Genomic DNA, 21634 nt, shown 5'->3' on the forward strand with positions numbered 1-21634 from the left:
GCATTCGATGTGACGTATAAATTAAAATGCACTGTCAAATGTAGAGTGTATGTGAAAAAACAAATGTCTCTGAAAAAGTAACTCTTGTGCATGTGATCACATGGAAGGAAAATGTTTGTTAACAGCATATTATAAGTTGTTCATTTTTAAATAATGCTTTATTTAAACAAGCTTTGTAGGAAACCCATTACAACGGCAAACTACGGCGCAGTTTATTTGTGACAATTAAGAAAACACTTCGCCAAAAGATATGCCAATGCTGCTGTTTTTTTCCCCCCATATTGGATTGCCACATACTATTTCAGCTTCTACACCATTGTTCAAAAAAAACAAAAATAGTATTTACACACCACATAAGGCAGCCTGGACAACAAATGGCATATGCTGTTTTTATACAAAGCCTCTTGGAAAAGACAACAAAGGAAATACTTATGGTGGGCTAAAGATGTTAAGATGGGGGTAGAAGAAAAAGAAACGGAAAATGGAATATAAAAGTGCAATATATTTCAATTTTCATTATTTTTGAAAGACACATCAGTTCAAGTATTCTGAGAGAAAAAACATTACAGGATTTAAAACAACGGTGCCGAGCACAGAGCCTAGCAGACAGCATCAACCTCCTGATGTGTGTCAGAGCTGATGAATGTACAGGAAAGTCTGTGGGAGCTCTCCACCATCTAACACATCTCCACTTAAAGAAGAGGAAACAAATGATTCATTCTGGGGACCTTTAATACTGTATGATCCGTCGAACTGTAGAACAGATTTTGAGTGTCTGGTTCACATGCATAACACACCTAACAGTAAAGAGTCAGATCTCAGGCGGTGGCCGGGGTAAGGCAGGGTAGGGTAAGAGCAGCAGTTTCGGATGCATTCGTGTCCATGGGCTCGGTGTTTCTATTGGTTTCTCTCAAGGATGTGTTGGCATCCTGTTCAGAGGATCCTATGAGGAAAAAACACATTTATCAAGCTTATTCTGACAGATTTGCTTGTCAAGATTTATTAGCGATGATACACCAACCAGATTGTTCCCCAATGATGATGCAATCCTCGTCTTCATCCTCTTCAGTGTCTGCTTGGAAGCCATCGGTCTCCATTGTCTCAGTCTAAATACATAGTGTAATAAACAGCAAAGTTAGCAGTAGACAAATGGGTAGTGAGCAAAAAAACAACAAAAACAATCAACACTCCACCTGTTCAGAGTCGCCACATTTCTTCATATACTTTGTGATGGAGTGGCTGCTGGCGCTTTTCCTCTTGTTGGAGGGTGTGGTGGAGCTGGACGTGTTGGGCGAGTTGCCCTGTGAGCCGGTGTGTTCGTCGCGGGTAATCTGAGCACCGGAGGTGAGGTAGGTCCACTGGCAGGGAACGGGCAGGGCCTCCTGAGAATGACGAGCCAGAACATCTGGATGCACGTACCAGCAGCATCGTCTGTAAGTGGAGCGCTTCTCGTACACGGCGTGCTCCTTTATGATTCGTCTGATTTGGATCCTTTTGCCAAATAAGAAAAGACTTAGAAATGTGTTTTGTGTAACTTCATAAATCTGACATGCTGCCAAAAACACTCCCCACTAAGAATGTGACAATTAACTGCAAGCAGTTCAAATATGTGACAATTTAAATCAGTTTAGATGGGAAACAAATCGTGATACAACTGGAGGAGTTTATATGAATTCATCTCTGAGGGGAGCCGACTATCTTTAGAAAGTTTATGTTGTATTTTCTGTTCATCTTGCCTCTTAACAATTAAAGTAGTGTTCATAAGCACAGCGACACAGCACAGCAAAAGTCACCAATCGGATCTAGGTATATTCCTTTCAGTTAATTTTCCAGACCGACTAGGGCTGAACGATATGGACAAAATTTCATATCTCGATTTTCATGCCAGATATCTCGATATCGATACAATACGATATGACTACGTGTTCTTTTGCAAAGCACGACCTGCACAACTCGTCACTCTGGTTTACATCGTCTTTTCTGAATCCAAAATACTTCCAAATTATGGAAGATGATTTATGTTTTGGCACCAAGTCAGATTCTGCACTGCCACCGGCCGCATTATCTCTCGCACTCATTTTCTTTCTTTCTAATTTATCCGCTGTCTCTGTACAGTGTGTGTGCGCTGGCTTTAGCGGTGCATTCAAGGGCTGGTCCCTGGATCGTACGATCAAGTGCATCACATACGTTGAATTTAGCCAGAGACAGGCGCGCTCAGAGCTGTCATATCTCACAACTTTTCAGTGTTTACAACCGCAAACTGTTTATTTTAGGTTTCAAACATATAAATTCACATAAGTACTAAAAAAACAATACATTTAGAGTTTGTAAAATACACACTGATGTCTATGGAAGAGGTAATAATCCTTTCGATTATAATTCGACATGTTTTATTCATACCAGATACACATTGTGTAAGTAACTTTAATGTTTACTCTATTCTATTCCCAGTTCACCAGCCACTTACTTTTAAGTATTTCGGGAGAAGTGGATGAATTCACGTGTTGTAAACATAGAGGTTGTAAATCCAACAGATCCGATTCTCTGAACTGCGTCTGCGGCACACGGCGGCGCCCATCGCGCATATAGCTCAACTAACGCGATCATTATAAAGGTGTTTAAACAACAATATACTTCCACTTGCATTCAAAGGCACTCGTAAAACTGATTTTTGTTGTGACGGCCAGAGTTGTATGCAGGACGAGCGCGGAGACGGGAAATCTATATAGTCTATATCGGTGCTTTTTTCGATAGTAATATCTTGAAAGTTACTTGTTATCCGAACATTAACCATTAACTGACAAGATTTGAATAATAGAAATAGAACAAACAAATTAAAAGAATAAAATAATTAGTCCTAAACAAAAAAAATTTCAATTAAATTATTAACATTAAGATGACAAAACGAAAACACACTGAATCCTTTCAATGCATCTAAAATAATTTCTCAAAGAATATGCGGGTATTGAAATCACTTTTGAATGCACGCTCGCTGTTCACTTTCACATGCACATGCACTCTGTGTAAAGGAGCACATGTAATCTTACATTTTTGTCAGTGAGACTGCCAAATAATGTCAGTCATCTAGCCTACTCTCAATCCATGATCAGTCAAGCTTGTGTTGGATACAGGGTTGAGGGGAATACAAAAAAAAAACAAAGTTTAAACTGAATTTTTTTTTTTTCACTCAGCAGTTAATACGAAAATCCCTAAAAGGATGGAATCGTGAGTTGAGTGAATCGTCAATAATCGTGTCATTGGCGATGTGGAAAGTGCTGCTGCTGCTACTGCATGTAAAGCACCCCAAGCCAAAACTTTTGGAAGATTCAACAACAGACCTGGGAGATAAAGGTAGTCAGAGAATTTCACTCTGTAAATGGAGTGGAGAAGTTGTCAGCTCTCACAAACACTGCAGCGTGATTGAGTGCTCAGTTACTCTGCCCCGCTCACAGACAGCACCGCGCTCGGAGAGACAGCTGTCCTGGAGCTGCCCAGAACGGTGAATCACGTGTGTTCGGAAGCATGGTTTGATGCAGAAAAAAAAAAGTTTTCCATCCAACTCATTTGTATTTAGGGATGTCAATATTTGATAATTTCCATGATCGATCGTCGTTTAAATTAACAATCAAGTGATAACCTTAATTCTGCAAAATGCGTCTGCAGCGGTATTATTATTATTATGTGCAAAAGCCACTTGAAAAAAAATCCTTCTCACACGAATTAAAGGGGTTTTAGTGTGAATAAAATGCTACTAGCAGGACTGTAAAATGAATAAATGTGATTATGATCATTTGATAAAATGAAGAGAGCGCGCCATACGTTGGAGATCATGTTACTTTGTTGACCGTTTCCCGTCAAGGAGACCGCTGAATGCGCCTCTTTAAACGGTTTCGTGGTGCCCGTTGTTGTATTTTAAAATGCAGTGTTTTCAAATTACACTATAGTAGTGGTGCAACGGATCATCAGTGATCAGTGATCCGTTCGGATCAATATCTTCGGTTCGGCACACATGACCCGCGGATTGAATTATGAAAAAAAAAAAAAAGTTGCGCATGTTCAGTCCACACTCAGTGGTAATGCGGTGCGGAGGAGCTTGAACGCCCCCACGCATTTTGGTTTCCCGGTCAGATATAATGATGAAGGAAAGAGGTTAGAGTGAAAAGATTGTGCCAGATCTTTATGAACAGGAGAAGAAAAAAGTTGTGGATGAGCTATCCCGAGCATCCTCTGTTGCGCTCACGACAGACGGGTGGACGTCCAGGGGGACGGAGAGCTATGTGACGATAACTGCTCACTTCATCACAGCAGACTGGGAGATGAGAAGTCGGGGTATTATGTTAAAAAGAAAATATTATGCCATGTGCACTAAGTTGATTTCATATATTTTAATTTAATAATTTAATGTTAATAAAAAAAGACAAAACGTATGTTTATTTGTCTTGGCCTTTTTTTCTTTTTCTTTTTTTTGCTGATATATATAAACTAGACCGAACAAATCATCCTCTTCACATGAGCAAAAACGTCCTTGGCAAAACACCAGAGAGGACGGTATACGGTGTATTTTAACTGACCAGTGTAACCTTTTAAATGTTTGGTTGACTGGACTTTATTTTAATAATGAACAGACTGCGATGTAAGTTTGAAATTAGAATGAACTTTAGATGTTCTGTGTCATTTATACCAAACACAAATGTTGCTAGTTGCTAGTGTGTTTGCAGCACTACTGTTAGCCTATTTTTTATATATTTATTTTTTTATATTTTTCAGTTTAATTGATTTTTATTTCTAAAATTGTATTTATTTAAATTTATATTTAAGTTTACATTTATGTTCCAACAAACTTTAAAAATTCTACTTGATAAATGTAAATGCTCTAAAACTTTTATGTAAATGATTGACATATATATTACCAGTTTTATATATTTAATACTTGGTCAGTTTATTGATTTGTTTGGATAAATTTTTTTATTTTAATACCGTGCAGTGCACTAAATTAAGATTCGAGAGATGGTTCAAGTCAGTGCTCAATAAATGATAAGTTTAGAAAGGTTGTGCATCCACTTATTATTAGTGTGACATTTTAGCATGCAAATCAAGAGGAAAACTCCAAGATATCGGCCCTAAAAATCGGCAGCACATATCGGCCATCGGCTGACCCTGACCTCTAAACATCGGCATCGGCTATAGAAAAACCCATATCGGTCGATCTCTATTGTACATGCCTTTAAACAGGTGGGTTGCAAACAAGTGGCTAAAGGGGGAAACAGATGTTATAAAGGAAATTAAAAGTCATCAAAAAAAAAAAAAAAAAAAAACCCGGAAAACTCATCTACTCAGTCTACTTTTATAGCCTCATTGTTTATAATACAACTCTTGCAAACTACTAAAACTTTCAAATTTAGCCCATCACTTGCTATTGCTTTTAATATATTATTCTGATTGTATTTATGCTTGAAAATTTAAAGTTGCTCATTTGTGAAGATAGATAAAAAAATATTTAAACAAACTTTAATTTAAATGCTAATTTTCTGCAGTAATGCAAAAGCAAATGGCAAAATCTTGTCGGTTTTTTTTTTCAGGTAACTAAGGTTGATGATAATTTTCAGTAGGACACCGTAAGCTGGCTTACCTGGTCGGGACATTGTCACTTAAATTCTGAGGACTTTCTTTGGGTGAGGATGTTTGTTGGCGAAAGAACTCCAGGAACTCGTTGATTATGACCTTACTGCTGTTCACATTCCCATGCAGCAAGGGCAGCAGCTGTGACAGCACTGAAGAGAAGTGAGAAACACATTAATATCTCAGCAATACATGTGAGAGGGTTTTACAATGCCACTGTATTAAAGCATGTAATGAAGGCAGTTTACTTTAGGTCAGGAATGCAAATTTAAAGTGGAAAATGAAAATATTCATGGTGCACCCATTTTTGGGTGTGAATTTTCGAGAAGGGTCTAGCTGCAGACATGCACTTGCACTCTCGGACTTGCTTCCGCAAGTGATGTCACTTCATCTGTTCAAAGGACATTGCTCTTGTAGTCTTCTGGTTTGTTCAGATAAGTACCTAGTTTATTTTTGATGGACGCCACATTCAAGCCGCACAGCTAATTCAAAAGTCAAAATATTTACCCTACAAACTTGGCACAATTGTAAATAAGTTACCCGTTTTAAAAATGTGAAAACTTCATTTTTAATAAACATAGTATGCGACATCACTTAATGTGGAAAACTTTGGAAATCTCGAGTCAAAAAGTTTGCCCACCCCTGCTTTAGAAAGAAGAGGCTTTTTTCTGGCAAGTCTTCCAAATATGCCATGCTTGTCCCATATTTTTCTAATTGAACTGTCATGAACATTATCATTTAACATGTTAACTGAGGCCTGTAAAGTCTTGCGTTGAAGTTTTTGGGACGTCCACTTCTGGGAGGACCGGTGTCTGTTTTGAATGTCTTCTACTTGTGAATAATAGGGTTGTGACGGTGAGGAAATGTTCCCTCTTTTTTCCACTTTCCTTTGCTTTTAAATTGCTTGTAAAAGCGGCGTGCTCATTCTTTCACTTTCAAATAGCAGCAGTTCAGCGTCAATTGCTTCAATGCAAAACTCACTATAGCCTACCATATTTTCCGCACTATAAGGCATGCCGGATTATAAGGCGCATAGAATAGAAGATACTGCAGTCTAGGGCTGAAACAATTCCTCGAGTAACTCAATTACAAAAAATGATCGAGGCAAATTCCTCTGCCTCGAAGCCTCTTATTTAAATCTCACGTCAGGTTCTTTAGAAATGATTTTTTTTAATGTGACAACGCGTTAACGTCACCCACAAAGCAGAAGGAGACACAAGGAGTCAGCAGTGTTTTGATTTGAGGGCGCGGGAAACATAAAAGAGAATGTCGTGGCTTGTGTCCATTGCAAGATATTGCTGGCATACCAGAACTAGGGTCCTTTGCCTTTGAAAACACGGAGGGTATCGCGGAATCCAGTCATAAAAACAGAATTTACAGTTTAACACGGAATGGCACGGAATTTGCCAAATTTTGAATTAATTAATCAAAAATAGGTCATTGCACTTACATCAAATGACTATATGGACTAATATCTGTAAATATTAAGCCAGAACAGTCTGTTTAAATATGAATCCTGCATGTTCTGCATTTCTCTGTTAATAAATGGAGCAGAAGCAAAAAAAAAAAGTTTTGAGAAAATTAAAGGCTTTTTAAGATCTCGCATTTGAACACTATTTGTAGAGGCTCATTTTAACAATAGCATTTCGTCAAGCAACAGACTGCAGATGAGAAAACTTTAGCTTCTAACTGGATCTATAATCTGCCAAGCATATCAGAGTCAAGCACACATGCTGTACTCACATTTCTCATTCCTCTGTTGGCGTGCGAGGTCCTGTTCGGGGGTACAGGGCTCGTCTCTGGGTAAAGGCTCAAGCATGCAGATAGCGTACGGTTGCAGGAGGTCCAGGCCAGGCTCTTCCCCCTCCCACAGGCAGCCACGCACCACTGATTCCAATACCTTCACCTTCCCTTTAGACATGAGCTCATTCTCCCATTCACGCGCCTTCATCCTCTGACGCACCTTCTGTTTCTCGGGATCTCCACCCTCCTGAAAGAGCAGCCTGTTAGCATCATGACATGACTTTATGAGGTGACTGAAGAAGGGGGATGTTTAAAAATACCTCGTCTTCTTCAAGTGCTCCTTCCCCTTCTGACAGATAACCGTGGGGCACAAAGAAACCATCATCATCGTCGTCATCATCTCCTCCTTCATCGTCATCATCCTGCAGGAAAAACCAGATTAAAGTTGCAGACATGCAGACAACAATAGCTAATTTGTCACTTCAGAAATAGTGATGTCAGATTGATCACCCCTTCACTGTGAGACAGAGATTCTCCCGGCTCCTCTTCCTCCCACTCTTCATCACTGTCCACCTCATAATCCAGCAAGTCCTGATAAAACAAAACAAAAAAAATAAAATTCAGCTATGGCATCCTATTTCCACCACATAAGAATAAAAATCATGCTTTGATAAATAGTCAATTACACTTTTCAAAGCAGCCTCAGAGATAACCACTATGTTAATGTTTAAAATCCTAATATCTTTAATGTCTTATAGTTGCATTTAGCAGCTTAGCGTTGGGTAATATAATTTACATTTTGCAACTATATCATGCAATCAAACAGTTGAGATTGTCTAGAATAAATATCCCAACATGAGTATACCACATGTACATGGATATACATACATATATCCAACTTTATATAAAGAGTAGGCAATCATTTAGTTACATTTTGTCACATTGAGGACGACTTTTTTTTCTTAGGTGCACCAGCACAAAAGTAAGGTGCACCCAAATTTTCATTCAAATCACATTTAACACTTTTACAGGTCCACTTATTTTTTTTTTTTTTAATTGCAGTCTATATAGACAGTATTGACATGTAAATGATCAACTAACAATCTGGTCAACAAAGTTCTTTATTTGAAGCAAAATTCTACAAGAAAGGTAACTTACTGAAAAAGTGTTTGTGCTTAAAGTGCTTCACTGAGCTGAAATTTAAACTTAAAACATCAAGATAAATTAAATTAAAAGAAAATCTAAATTAAGTGTTTTAAGCTCTTCAAACTGAACATCTCATGGCTCAAAGTCAATGGCAGTCACATGCCCCTCGAATGGCCAACTCTGTAGTTTGACCTTCTTGATCTTTGACCTTGGCTAAAGCAGCTGGCCACACTCTCTCTAGCTTCAAAATCTTCCAGACTTGGCCCCTCTACACTGATTCTTATCAGATCTACTGTGTCTGAATGAAGGGATGCTCTAGTGTCTGACGTGAACAGCTAAACTGTCCCTAAACAGCTTATACTACTGTTTCAGCTATTCAAATAGTTCAGTTGCAAAGTGATAATTTTTTTCATTTTTTATAAAGTTAATTTAGCAAAAAATGTGGAGCATTTTTTTTGTTTGCTAAATATAATAAATTTTTTTTTTTTTTTTTTTTTTAAGTAACGACCAAGCAGCCAGCGGCAGACAGTGAGTCTATGTTTGATCAATTTAGCCTTCTCAAATCATCAACTTACCTAAAATAAAATCTATAGATATAAAACAGTTCCAAGCATATAACGGTTTAAATGTTGAACCTAGATAAATGTGTGCTATATCCAATAGTTTGTGCAAAATTGAAAACAACTCTCATTATAATCATTATCCATAAAGATGCACTTCTCTATAAAGGCACGTCTAATGAGATGGCGAGTCAGGATCAGCAACTTCATTCTTGCGACAAAGACTCAGAAAACACTTGTTTATTAGTAAATAATTCATATATCTCCCTACTATTTCTTTTACTATTATTATACTTAGGGGTGCTCCGATCGTGATCGGCCGATCGTTATGCGCATCTCGTCAGTAAAGCCGGTTATTTAATCAGCGGTTAATTCCATCAGGTGCGTGATTTCTCATAGAGCAGCTGTTACTACAGAGAGCCGTTGTTAACTGAGAAGATGCGCAAATCCAATTCATTTTCAGCGTTTTTTGGAGCATCTTCTCAGTTAACCACGGCTCTGTGTAGTAACAGCTGCTCTATGTGAAATCACGCACCTGATGGAATTAACCGCTGATTAGAGAACCGGCTTTACTGACGAGATGTGCATTAACGATCGGCCGATCATGATCGGAGCACCCCTAATTATACTTTTACTACTATTATACTTTTGCCAGTGCTTTGCGGCAAGCTTGAGCCTATTGCATGCATTTGAACGGATAACTGTTCAGCTGCGCTGCTGCTGGCAGGACAATAAACACCATTAAGCCACTCTTGACAGTAGTGGCACCACGGTCTCATGTTGTTTTCACCAGTGCAGCAATTTTTTTTTCATGACTAGCAGATGGATGTCTAAAATATAAAAGGAGAAGTCTAAAACAGACAGGAGGCCCGGCCTGTGTCTAAACTATGACGTGAAAATCATCCCGAAGGGCGGCTTGGGGGGTGTAAAAAAGTAGGGGTACGTCGGTGGACCACTGGGAGACTTTCAGAGTCGGTGAAACACACAGACTTCAAACACAGAGTTGCTATAGAATCAGAGGGAGTTGGGGCATTGTTGGGTTTATTTCTGAATTGCTTGAAATCAGAGGAAGCAGAGGCCCTCAACAGTGACCAATGAAGTTCTTTGCGAGCTGAAAAACTGCCAAGCCATTGTTCTGCTCGGATGTCATCCAAACTTTTCCTAAGTAAACAGTCACATACAACCACAGACTGTATCATGTATATCTTATAACAAATCAAATTTTACTTGGTACTTTTGAGAAATGTCCTCACAACATAATTGTATTTTGACAGTAATTACAATTACGATGCTGTCATGACAATATTAAAGTTAAAGGTGGCTCCGATGCTACATTTCCAGTTCTTCCCACAGGTTTGAAGTATACTTGCGGTGGTAGCTAAGTGAAAATCCTATTACCCACGGCACAAAAATAGTCTACATGTGACAAATAATTTGTGACTTTTAACAATATTTTTATTTATTGAAATTCATTTTTGATAGTTTATGCTGTGTTTAGGGAAATTAAGTAATTTTTATCTATTTACCACACAATTTCTCAACTACACCATTAATTTAGATGAAATATTCAATTTTTATGGGAAAAAAAAACACTGACCAAAAAATTACCAAAATTAAATATTAAATTTGTTTCTGGATATTGATCTAAGTGTTAGGGGCAGAATTGTGCCATCTGTTGGCTACAGAAAAATCTGTAGGAAATACAGCTTTAGGGTGGGGGAAAAAAGGGTAATTATAACTGCACTTATAAATGCAATGAGAGACAAACATGATCACACAAATAAACACACACACACACACACCTGCTCTTTGTCCGTGAAATATCCAGCGCATGTGTGATTGTCAGTGGGAGTAAACAGTTCTTGATAAGGATCCACAATATATCTAAATTATCTTAATATTGCAAACGTCAACATCATGATATTTACGGCGTGTATGTATGAATGTTATAAAAAATGTATTAATATAGCTGTTGTCATTATTATCATTATTATTGTCTTTTTAATTGTAACATAGCAACAGTAAAGTTACAATACTAACATTTATAAATGTTGACTGAAAGTCCTCAGTACTTTTTTGATGTTGTTGTTGACAGCAGCATAAATTATATTCATTACTAATTTGGGAAGGTGAATTGTCACATGCCTTGTAAAAATTAATAAAAGTGTCACTGAGCTACTGACAAGTGATGGGCCTTTCACACAGGAACACAGGCAAAAGTTAAACTATTTAGCATTTTTAGCAGGGCGTGTTCAACAGCAGTCGTGCAGCACTGTTTGAACACCTGCAATTCACGCGTGTATTAGAAAACAATGTTCTGCAGTGTATTTATTTAAGGCCATTTCACAATTTAAAGTAACCAGCAACAACCACCTCTTCCTCTTCTCATCGAATGCATGAGATGCAATATTAAGTCTATCCCTGTTGGTGCTTGTAATGATTTTTGCATCATTCTCTGACAGTTTTAAATGCCTCCACACTGCACACAAGTTTGCTGCATAATTGCGCACCTCTGTTTGATTGCGTAATGTCATTGTTTGTTACAATGTATTCAGTTTTTTTCTTATTTGGCCGAACACCAAAATTATTATTTTTGGCCTAATAATTTCAGCTGCTGATTATTCGGTGCATCCCTAGTAAATATATCATTGCTACTGCGATATGCCACTTTTTTATCATATAAAAATGTATACTGGTATTAGGGTTACTGACGAGATGCACATTATCGCACCCCTAACTGGTGTTTTCGTGAACAGTATGATATGACACACCCCTACTGCCCACCCAGGTAAAGTCTATGTGTGGAAAGCACTGATTTCATTTACAGATTCTTGTGTTTTTACCTTGTCTTGTCTCAGTGGGAAGCGTGGAGAGATGCAAGTGCTTTTTTTACACCAGGTCCCCCAATAAGCTGGACGATAGTTGTCATGGAACTGCAGGAGTTTCATGCGGCCATAACGGTGGCGGTCTGGGACGCCATCTGCCTTTTGGTGGTCAGTTACGACCACACAATCTCTAATAACAGAGAACAGACAAAAAGAATAAGCCTTTCACATCACTCTTACATCACTCTCGCACATTTAAAAGTTTGTGTATCTCAGCAACAGGTTCAGTGTGGCTTTACCTTACAGCACTGTGACTTGGCCGGGTTGGACCTGAACAGCGAGGTTTGTGCCTTGTCCAGTCCTTCAGTCCATTCAGAGAGCCATCAGGTTGGGCAAGATAATGGTCCAGCTCCTCTAGAACTGAGTCTTCACACTGTACTCGAGTCAGTGGTGCCAAAGACATGTTAGCTTTAATCTCAAAAGGAGCAAATTTCCCACAGGCAGACGCAAGAGTCTGAAACACACAATAATACACAAAAGTTAAAAAAAGAAAACACAGCATAAACGAAGCATGACAGCCATAACATTTGGAAAGATTTCTAGCTTTTAGATTGTTCTCTTATCTGTTTGTCCAACAAGGACTCGTTGTCAAATTAATATCTTATGTATTATTTGTAAATGTTTCACATAAGTAGTTTGACACAACAAGTCTTTATTCCAGTGAATAATGTGACTCTTACCTTTGGTGCAAGCTGGGTCTTGGACTTCTGTAGAAATCGTGTAATCTCTGCCTTCTCAGCTTTGATTCGCTAAACAGATAGACAAACTCAATGAGGACCTGAACAGTTCGCAAAACAATAACATATGAATTTGAGGATCTCCGGAATAAAGACTGATAAAACCACTCACTTCTTTCTCTTCCTTCAACCGTTTTTCCTCATCTTTCTTTCTTTTCTCTTCCAGTTTGGCCCTAAATAGCAACATATTTTACAACAGATTTTAATACTCGCATCCTGCATAAAATTAAGAAAAAAATCTATACAACTATTACTGTAATAATGTACTGAGACACGCACTCAATTTTCATTTGCCGCTGCTCTTCTTTAGCTTTTAGTTTATCAGCCTTTTCCTTCTCCTCCCTCTCCTTTTTTTCTCGTCGCTCCTTTTCATCTTTCTCCTTTTTTTCTTTCTTCTCCCTCTCCTTCTCTTCCTTTAGCTTGCGGGCCTCCTCTTTCTTCCTTTCCTTGGCAGCTTTGGCATCTTCTTTCTGACGTTCTTTCTCTTCCTTTTGTCGCCGCTTCTCCTCCTGCTCTTGGACACTCTGAGGGACAATAAGACAATAAATAGCTATTCAAATGAAGCACAGAAGACTTTTAAAGGAAACAATCAATCCTTCTTGAACCCTTAAAGTGCAAACATCCGCATTTTGATCAAACTTGTTTGGCACTTTTGGAGGAGAAATAACCCACACAAGGTACTTAGATTTCAGCATTGGGCTCATGCACCCAAACCTGAATCTCATATGCTTATATTAACATTACACATTAAAAATATTGGTTTCTAAATTTGATGTGATTTTACCTTAAGGGATCGTCTCTTAATTTTACTAGCTGCGCTTATCTGTGACGTCTGCAGAAAGGAAAGAGAGTGGTCAACAGGTTGAAATTAAGCAACAAAAAAAAAAAACTAATTGAAATTGATTCATGTCTACTCACAGAGGCAGGGGTAGTGGGAGCGCTCTTGCTGGGCTCTGGTGAGCTCTCTATCACTGAGAGGGAGCTGGTAGACTCGGTCGACAGCACAGACTCATTCCCGTGACTGACTTCAGTCTCCTGCTGCTCCTCTTCCTCAGTGTCAGACTCCTCAGCAATGTCCAGCAGTGGTAGGGCATCTTCGTCCTTCTCCGTCTCTTTCTTTGTCAGTGGACTGGTTGGTTCTGGTTCTGTTTCTTCACTAAGGGGGCAGGTGGCAGCAACCGGAGGTACAGGCTGCTGTTTGACAGCATCATTGGAGTCTTCGGTGAGGTCAATTGTTTTAAGGCCAGAGCGGACCGGGGAACGCTTCCGCCTGCTCATGAAGCAATCAAGTGGTCCACGGCCATTTACCAGAACTGGGCCATGGTGCAGCGGGGTGGAGGAACTGTCCCCATCATTTTCTCCATCCGATGCATTCGGTTCAGAAGACCTGGGGACAACCGGACCTTTGGTTCTTTTGGGCTCACTGCATTCCTTGGTTTCTGGGTTGAGCCTTTTGAAAGGTAGACGTGCTGTAAGGAGGCACTGCTGTTAGTTATTCTGAAAAGACTATAAAACACTAGGCCTCATTCATTTGCTGGCCATTATACACTGAACATCTAATGATCTGTTTATCAAGCATGTCTTGCAGTTCAGCAACAGCAGACCAGAATCATGATGACTGATTTGAAGATTAAGTTGGGGCTTTTAAATAAGAATTTGAAATGCAGCACAGTAATTGTTTTACCTCAATTATAACTGTTGGAAGTCAAAATAAAAAAAAAATTGATCATCACATTTCAACTGGATGGAATCTCAAAAGTGCTTCCTAACTTGCATACTTGTGCACTATACTATGTGATTTGTTTAGTATAGTGCAATTAATGGGTTCACACCGAAAATAAAAGTATTTTAAATACCTGAATAAAGTACCCATTTAGCTATAGGTACAAATGCAATGGAGCTTTTCCACTACATGGTACGGCACGGTAGGGTTCGTTACGGTTCACTTTTGGGGGGTTTTCCACTGGGTTCAACCTGGTACTTTTTTCAGTACCACCTTGAATGAGGTTCCCAAGTGATCCGTACCGTTACCAGAACGTAATTTTTAAACTCTGCTGACCGCTGATTTTTCTCAGAGAGAATTGTCACTAACTGCGTCACTGAACTTGTGACACAAACACAACCGCTCGATTTAAATCAGCACAGTCAGCGAAGGATCGAAAAATAGTTTTGAACGAGCGCACCTTTTTTTAACAACCAAAAAATGGCTGTTTGATTGTCTGTTGAGGAAGTACAGAGGAAGCAGAGGAGCAGATCCAGCGAGAGCCTGGTGAGTCATGGCAGTAGAGACAGTGCAACTATAACGACAAGTGAATAATACTGCCCACTCTAAAGTAATACTAAACTGCAGTGGAAACGAAAACCAAACCATGCTGAGACGTAACACACAGTGGAAAAGCGGCATAAGAGACAGCACTCAGTGGCTGTAGATTCAATTACATTAGTGAAGTAGAAAAGCTATTAGACTTGATGGATGACAAAATAACTCATACACTTTACTGGAGTGTACAACCATCATTTGAGATGCAACTTTAGTAATGCACTTACATTCTGTAAAATATTACACACACACCATAAAAGTAACTTTATAAAACATTTGTTAAATGCTTTTATCCTTATCAGCAGTAATGTCCATTGACAGCTCTCTTAAAGTTTTGCGTGACCTGATATATCATAAGTGAGTCAATATAGTTTTGAGACATACTCCATTAAGCACTTACATAGAAAATTTCCCAATCCACCAACAAACATTTCCAAACATTAATGATGTGTCAGGATTTTTAAAATAATAAACACTCTAGTTTCCCCCCAAATAATTATTTAATAAATTGGTTCCTCAAGATATAACTCATATGACATTACCATATTTTATTTGAGTGGGAATGGTTTTCCATTACTGCCTAGATATATTAACATTTCAGTTGTTTACCTTGAACAAGCTTCTTGCTGGTATTAGCTTTGCCCACACAATCCATGCCTGAAACACATAAAGAGCATGTTAAGGTCCAATCCTTCATCAGAAATACATATGCAAGCTATAAAAAATAACAATCATCAAATGACAACAATCTGACACGATCTCTGACATTAATATCAACCTACGCCTCGCTACAACAAAGGTAACTGCTAAGTTACCTCTGCATGCAAACTATTTAGGTGACAGTCACATCGAACCCCAAAAATTTCATTTCGAGGATAAATATAACTTTAATCTTTCTAAATGTCAAAAAGGCCCACATTAAACACAGAAGCGCTTACAAACTTCCAAAGAAATAATGGAGGCAAACTACACGTATGTTTAGTTTTGATCTCCCGCCTTTCAGTGAAAGCTGGTTTGTAACGTTAGGCCTGTGGCGACTGACTCCGACTACTGAACCTGTGACTACAGAGACATTATGTTCGTCTATTAGCCTGAGACTGAGGAACAAAGTAGTAGACTGAGTTCAGAACAACATAAACGGGGCTTATTTCGTGAACCCGCTCGAATACAGAAAAATGAAATTCACATTTAGTGCGAGCAGAAAACAAGATTGTCAATAACAAATCTGAGCTCACCTGCTAACATGCTAATTAAGAGCCAAAACCCTCGACAACTCCAAATACTACTTTGAAAATACATTTTTATCGTCTCTCAGAGCAAATGAACCGAATTAAAACGGTTTCATTAGTAATGTCCGGCAAAATGTGGAGTTTTTCGTCCGCGTTATTAGTCACCTAAGTTAAATGAGCTCTCTTACCGTTATTATTCCCTATATATAGACTTTAATCACACATTAAACCAGTTTTATTTCACATTAAACATCAGACCTCTTCGTGGTGTGGAGGCCAGAGGCTCCTCGGCCGCGAGCATCACAACCACCATCCGCGCGCCCTTCAACTTCTCGCGCTGGAAACGTTAAACGGGCAGCGCTTTTTTAGACTCCGTAGACAGCCCCTTAAGGATAGTCATCGACTACAGGTCTTTTCCAGGTATTACATTAACGTGTCGACTGCGAATTTAATTAGTTTCTGTTACTTTTAGAGCGGTTGGTTCTGTTTTTTCCCCCCTGTGTAATCCCGGTCCAGCCGTTCCAGTCTCATCCCCGGCCAGACTCCCTCGCGCTCCCCGCTCAGAATTGGCGGGAGCCTGTTGCTGGAGTGATTCGGAGGGCGCGATTGGTCAGCGGCGCACCACGTCACATCGACGAAGAGTCACGTAATTGGCTGTCACGTTCGATTCTGCCTCGCAACACGTAGCGGTCAAAGCCTGTGATTGGACAGTGACTGTGATTCTCGAGAAGAATTGGTCAAAATTTTTATTTCGTGTAACTACTTTGTGTTGGTATTTCGGTGTAGAGGGTTTCTGTGTGAAAAGCATTTTTATGAATTTTTATTTTATTTTATTTTTTTACCATAGACTGTATAAAATCAGGTTTTTACCTGAATAAAAAGTGTTTCTGAGGAAGGCTTTGAGAGGCTGGAAACATTCCAGATTTGTATTTTAAAAGCAACCCTCAGTAATTCCGCATAAGACTGTGAATGATCCTTAATTCCAAAGCACGAAAACATTCAAACAAAGTTCTGCCAAAATAACATAAACGGGTCATATTCATACATTGCCACAAGGCAAACTGACCACACCTTTAATGATCTCTGATTGGGCCTTGTAGTCTTTAACAGTTACAACTTCCGTCCACCACATGCAAAAACAAGCCTTATTAGAACTACAATTCCCATAATGTACCTAGTCCGCCACGGGATTGCCAGAATTCAAAGCAGACAGCAGACACTTTCTTATCAAACTATTCAGCGGTGCACAGGTATCGTATGATTAAGAATATGTAACGTTATCTGAGTATTATAGGAGCAGTCGCTTTTCTCTTAAGCAAATTAAATTATATTTCTGATTTGCGTAGAAGTTTTATAGTTTGACCATTTTTTCTACTGCAGTTTTTTTACATGGTTAGCTGCTGGCGTGTATTATGTTTTCAAATATCATTAATACCGTGAAAAATCATTAATATGGCACTTTTATAAACAATAAGAACACATATTAAATACAAAATATGCATTTATGTTATTTGGAGACTACTGTTATGATCTAATGTGGCTCAAGTGTGTTAAACAGTTATGTTTCATATTAATGTGATCACAACTTAAAGACAAAAGGCTGATTATAATTTTTTTTCATCTAATTTTAAGAATGTTCGCCCGTTTTTACAATATTTGTATTTTATTATTATAATTGGTTTTGTTTTTTTCACTGAAAACTTCAATTCATCAGGTCAGAGAGAGAAAATTTGACTACCACCGGAAACATAAACATTAAACACTTTCACCAAATCGAGAATGACGGGTAAGTCAGGTTTGGTTGGCATATAAAATGTATGAATCTCACTTTTTTCAGTTGCTTTTCAATGGAAAATTGTTTATTGCTATTGCTGTAGTTAGAAAATGATTAATTTCCATTGTTGCCGGACAGATCGAGCAAACAATTTCCCCCCTCTGCCAAAGTTTATGCGCATAAAGCCATGTTTTTACCAGAACGTGGCTGAGGAAATCCCACAGCCCTACCAGCAGCTTGTGCGTCGAATTTACCATCTTTGGATGTGTGAGTAAAGAAATGTAAACTCTATTGGGAATATTCTGGTTTCAGGTTTACCAAAGTTCAAATTCCTAACTTTGACTGAAGCATCTAATGACTGAGATTTCTATTTTTCAGTGTACTGTATCACACTATGTGTTAATGTGGTGGCCTGCATAGCCTGGTGGGCTGGGGGGGGCGACGTAGACAACTTTGGGTTTGCGCTTCTCTGGCTTCTGGTTTTCAGCCCATGTAGCTACACCTGCTGGTTTAGGCCACTCTATAAAGCATTCCGGTAAGGAACCCTTTTTGGGAAATGAAAGTGGTTTGCATTTTTCACTTTTACCCGGTTTTTCTTTTTTAGGGCTGATAGTTCCTGCAACTTCATGGCATTCTTCTTCATTTTCTTTTTGCAATGTGTTCTTGCCTTCATTCAGAGTCTTGGAATATCAGGTTGGGGTGCTTGGTGAGTAATGTTTAAATGTTAGGAAATTCAGTATTCAATATGAGCTTTGGTGGAGGGGCATCAGTTCAATCTGATTGGTTTTCCTTGGTGCCACCCTAAGATTTTATTTGCTACTGGTGGTTTAGTGACTGACATTTCATTTCACCTCTTGCCAAAGAAGTATTTATTTTGCCATGCAGTGTGGAACGCTGTTACTTTACGTTAACGTTGAATGTTAAGAGAATATTAACGTTGTTTGCAAGAACAAGTCACACGCTGTACAGGGATAGTAGGGAAAAAATACTATGGAAGTCAATGACCAAAATTCATCAGTTTTTCTCAGTTTTGAAGTGAACTTTTTGTCTGTATGGTGACAAGACTTTGGTCTGTCACCTTGAATTTGAGAACACAACATTTGATGAGTTCAGTTAACATCATTTGTGGTTTAATGTCAATTACCACAACCATTTTTTTTGGTTCCCTTAAAAAGGAAGTTCATAGGACTAGGCAGTAGAGGCATTGAACATACACTTGTTGTCATTGTTTTAATAACTACAAAACCAAATTATTATACATGGTAATTTGTGACTTATTTGATTGATTGCATCCTAAAAAAAGATACAAACTTCACATTTCGGCACTACATTATTAAAGTCAGTAAGAAATTAATACTTTTAAATAAAGTATTAATTTTTCTTATCAGATAAATGCAGCCTTGGTCATTGTGTGAGTATCTTAAAACTTCCATATTTTTCTGTTTTATTGCAGTGGTTGGATTGTCACAGTGTCATATTTTGGCACGAATGTAGTCTCGGCTATATTCATGCTCATCTGTGCTCTGCTCTTTACCATAGATACAGCTCTAATGGTGTTCATTCTCATCAAGGTATGATTTGCATATACAGTACACACGACCCTTAATGAGTAAACCCTTAAATCAAAATGAAAGAGCAATGTGTGACATCACTCCTGTCCCCTACTAGGTTCATCGACTGTATCGCGGTGGAGGAGGCAGTTTTCAGCAGGCACAGGAAGAATGGAGCACGGGTGTGTGGAAAAGTGCCCCTGTGAGGCAAGCTGGATTCAACGCCATCTCTCAAACTGGCCCCAGCCTGCCCCAGTATCCAGCCACTGTGCCCAATTACCCAGAGAGCGGACCCTGGTGATACTTTATATGAACTACAGATGAAGCCAGAGTACCACTGGTTGTCTTAAAAGTAAAGGGGCAGTTTGCAGTGGGACGTTACCTTTTCGAGAAAACACTTTGGCTAGATCGCGGGTTTGTGAATAGTTGCTTTACATTTATACAATGTTTTTCTATATATACATATATAGCAAAAATCTCTAATGTTAAACCACTCCTTAAAAAATCTATATAAACCTGAATAGTTTTTTTCAAGTTAAACATTTGAACACTTTAAAGGATTACTTCACCCAAAAGTCAAAATGATGTCATTAATGACTCACCCTCATGCCGTTCCAAACTCGTGAGACCTCAGTTTATCTTCGGAAACAGTTTAAGATATTTTAGATCTAGTCCGAGAGCTCTCAGTCCCTCCATTGAAACTGTGTGTACGGTATACTGTCCATACATGTTTCAATGGAGGGACAGAGAGCTCTCGGACTAAATCTAAAATATCTCAAACTGTGTTCCGAAGATAAACGGAGGTCTTATGGGTTTGGAACAACAATAAGGGTTAATTACAAAATTTAGATTTTTGGGTGAACTAACACTTTAATGTGAATGATCTGATTGAAAATGTTTCAAACCACTTTTCTGGGTGCAAATTCTTACAAAACGCCACTCAGTAGGTTCAATAACCTAGCAAAACAAGCTAACTGCTACTTCAAATACTCTCAAAGCGACAGCAAAGTGGTGGACCATGAGTATAAAAATAGCAAAAAAGGACACTATTACGTTGATGAATTCATCTCCATTCATCTGAGCCTTGATTTATCTTATCACTCCATTTTCCTTGCTTGAGAATGAAATCGGAATCGTTTCATATCAATTCACTGAATCATGTAGCATACATATGCATGTACTAAATATGACAGTATTCTGTACAATCACATTACCGTTTTAGGAAAAGTGTTTGTTTGTTTTTTTTTATAGAGGAAAAAGCATGCCAAAACGTTTTTCTAAATTATGGCAGCTTTTCCATTTACCTCAAGAAATGTCCACATCAGTGCTTCTGCGATTCATTTCAAACTTCGGTTAATTATTCGCTCAGACTTTCAAGATCCACAAACATTAATAAAATGTCTTTGTAAATGGTATGATTTGCATATGACACACCATTTTTAAGCTGCAGATATTTTAAGGTCTATGACTGAGAATGTTTCTTGCAAACACATCTTGTGCCTGCTTGCTTTTCTGTTTAAAGCTTTTCACCTCTTCGAAATGAAGACCGCCTTAATTCTTCATGCAAATTAAGCATGTGTGAACCAATAGCGGTCAAGTTTCCCTTAAGTCCTACAACTCTAGTTGTGGATGTGGCTGTATCCTCCTGAGCTGTTATTAATATCGGCTTCTAAATATGTATTACTTTGCATTTAATCTTTGTTTCATTTAAGTAATCATCGTGCTTCATATTGTGTTTCCAAAGTGGTTGGTAGGAGGCACTCAGTATGAACGTGACTTGATCTATATGTTGAAGATCTCCCTCCACTGAGCCAAAGGAGGCTGATATTGAAACATTCCAGGACTGGCCTTGTGTAGCCAAAGTATTTAACTCTTCTGTATCTAACATGTGACTATATTGGCTCTCTAATTAACTTCATTTCAATAAAAACATTCCTTTTTAGATTGAAGTTTTTTTTATTGTAGTTGCTCCTCGCTTCTGAATAGGAATACTTAATGTATAGTGGGCAAAATTAGTAGTATGTCCAAATTCAGTATTAACGGAGGTGAAACAGAGAAAGAATAGTCGTAG

At 38.5% G+C, this 21634-nt stretch overlaps 2 protein-coding genes across 2 annotated transcripts; one reads left to right on the forward strand and one right to left on the reverse strand.

The window, feature by feature from the left end:
• Nucleotides 1–714: 714 nt before the first annotated feature.
• chaf1a (chromatin assembly factor 1, subunit A (p150)) lies at nt 715–16842 on the reverse strand. Its single transcript, XM_052538134.1, has 16 exons — nt 16498–16842; nt 15620–15667; nt 13609–14159; nt 13475–13522; nt 12970–13214; nt 12803–12863; nt 12634–12702; nt 12193–12407; nt 11912–12083; nt 7873–7953; nt 7683–7784; nt 7363–7609; nt 5630–5771; nt 1194–1491; nt 1022–1106; nt 715–943 (listed from the first exon to the last, which is right to left on the reverse strand). Exons 1-16 carry the CDS (start codon nt 16550–16552, stop codon nt 819–821), a joined length of 2544 nt encoding a protein of 847 aa, XP_052394094.1. The 5' UTR covers nt 16553–16842; the 3' UTR covers nt 715–818.
• A 504-nt stretch (nt 16843–17346) lies between these two features.
• scamp4 (secretory carrier membrane protein 4) lies at nt 17347–21505 on the forward strand. The gene is made up of 7 exons (XM_052538139.1): nt 17347–17489; nt 17954–18025; nt 18152–18280; nt 18392–18548; nt 18618–18719; nt 19467–19584; nt 19682–21505. Exons 2-7 carry the CDS (start codon nt 18019–18021, stop codon nt 19862–19864), a joined length of 696 nt encoding a protein of 231 aa, XP_052394099.1. The 5' UTR covers nt 17347–17489; nt 17954–18018; the 3' UTR covers nt 19865–21505.
• The last annotated feature ends 129 nt before the right edge of the window (nt 21506–21634 follow it).

Source organism: Carassius gibelio, chromosome A22 (assembly GCF_023724105.1).
Source record: "Carassius gibelio isolate Cgi1373 ecotype wild population from Czech Republic chromosome A22, carGib1.2-hapl.c, whole genome shotgun sequence".
Classification (NCBI taxonomy): Eukaryota; Metazoa; Chordata; class Actinopteri; order Cypriniformes; family Cyprinidae; genus Carassius; species Carassius gibelio.

Excerpts from the sequence above, each read along its gene's own strand:
- chaf1a (XM_052538134.1), bottom strand. The coding sequence starts at position 16,552 with ATGGTGGTTGTGATGCTCGCGGCCGAGGAGCCTCTGGCCTCCACACCA. Across the intron at positions 7,610-7,682 it reads GAGCACTTGAAGAAGACGAG|GAGGGTGGAGATCCCGAGAA; the intron begins GTATTTTTAAAC and ends CTGCTCTTTCAG. Across the intron at positions 1,492-5,629 it reads AGTGACAATGTCCCGACCAG|GATCCAAATCAGACGAATCA; the intron begins GTAAGCCAGCTT and ends ATTTGGCAAAAG.
- scamp4 (XM_052538139.1), top strand. Across the intron at positions 18,281-18,391 it reads AATTTACCATCTTTGGATGT|TGTACTGTATCACACTATGT; the intron begins GTGAGTAAAGAA and ends TCTATTTTTCAG. Across the intron at positions 18,549-18,617 it reads CCACTCTATAAAGCATTCCG|GGCTGATAGTTCCTGCAACT; the intron begins GTAAGGAACCCT and ends TTTCTTTTTTAG.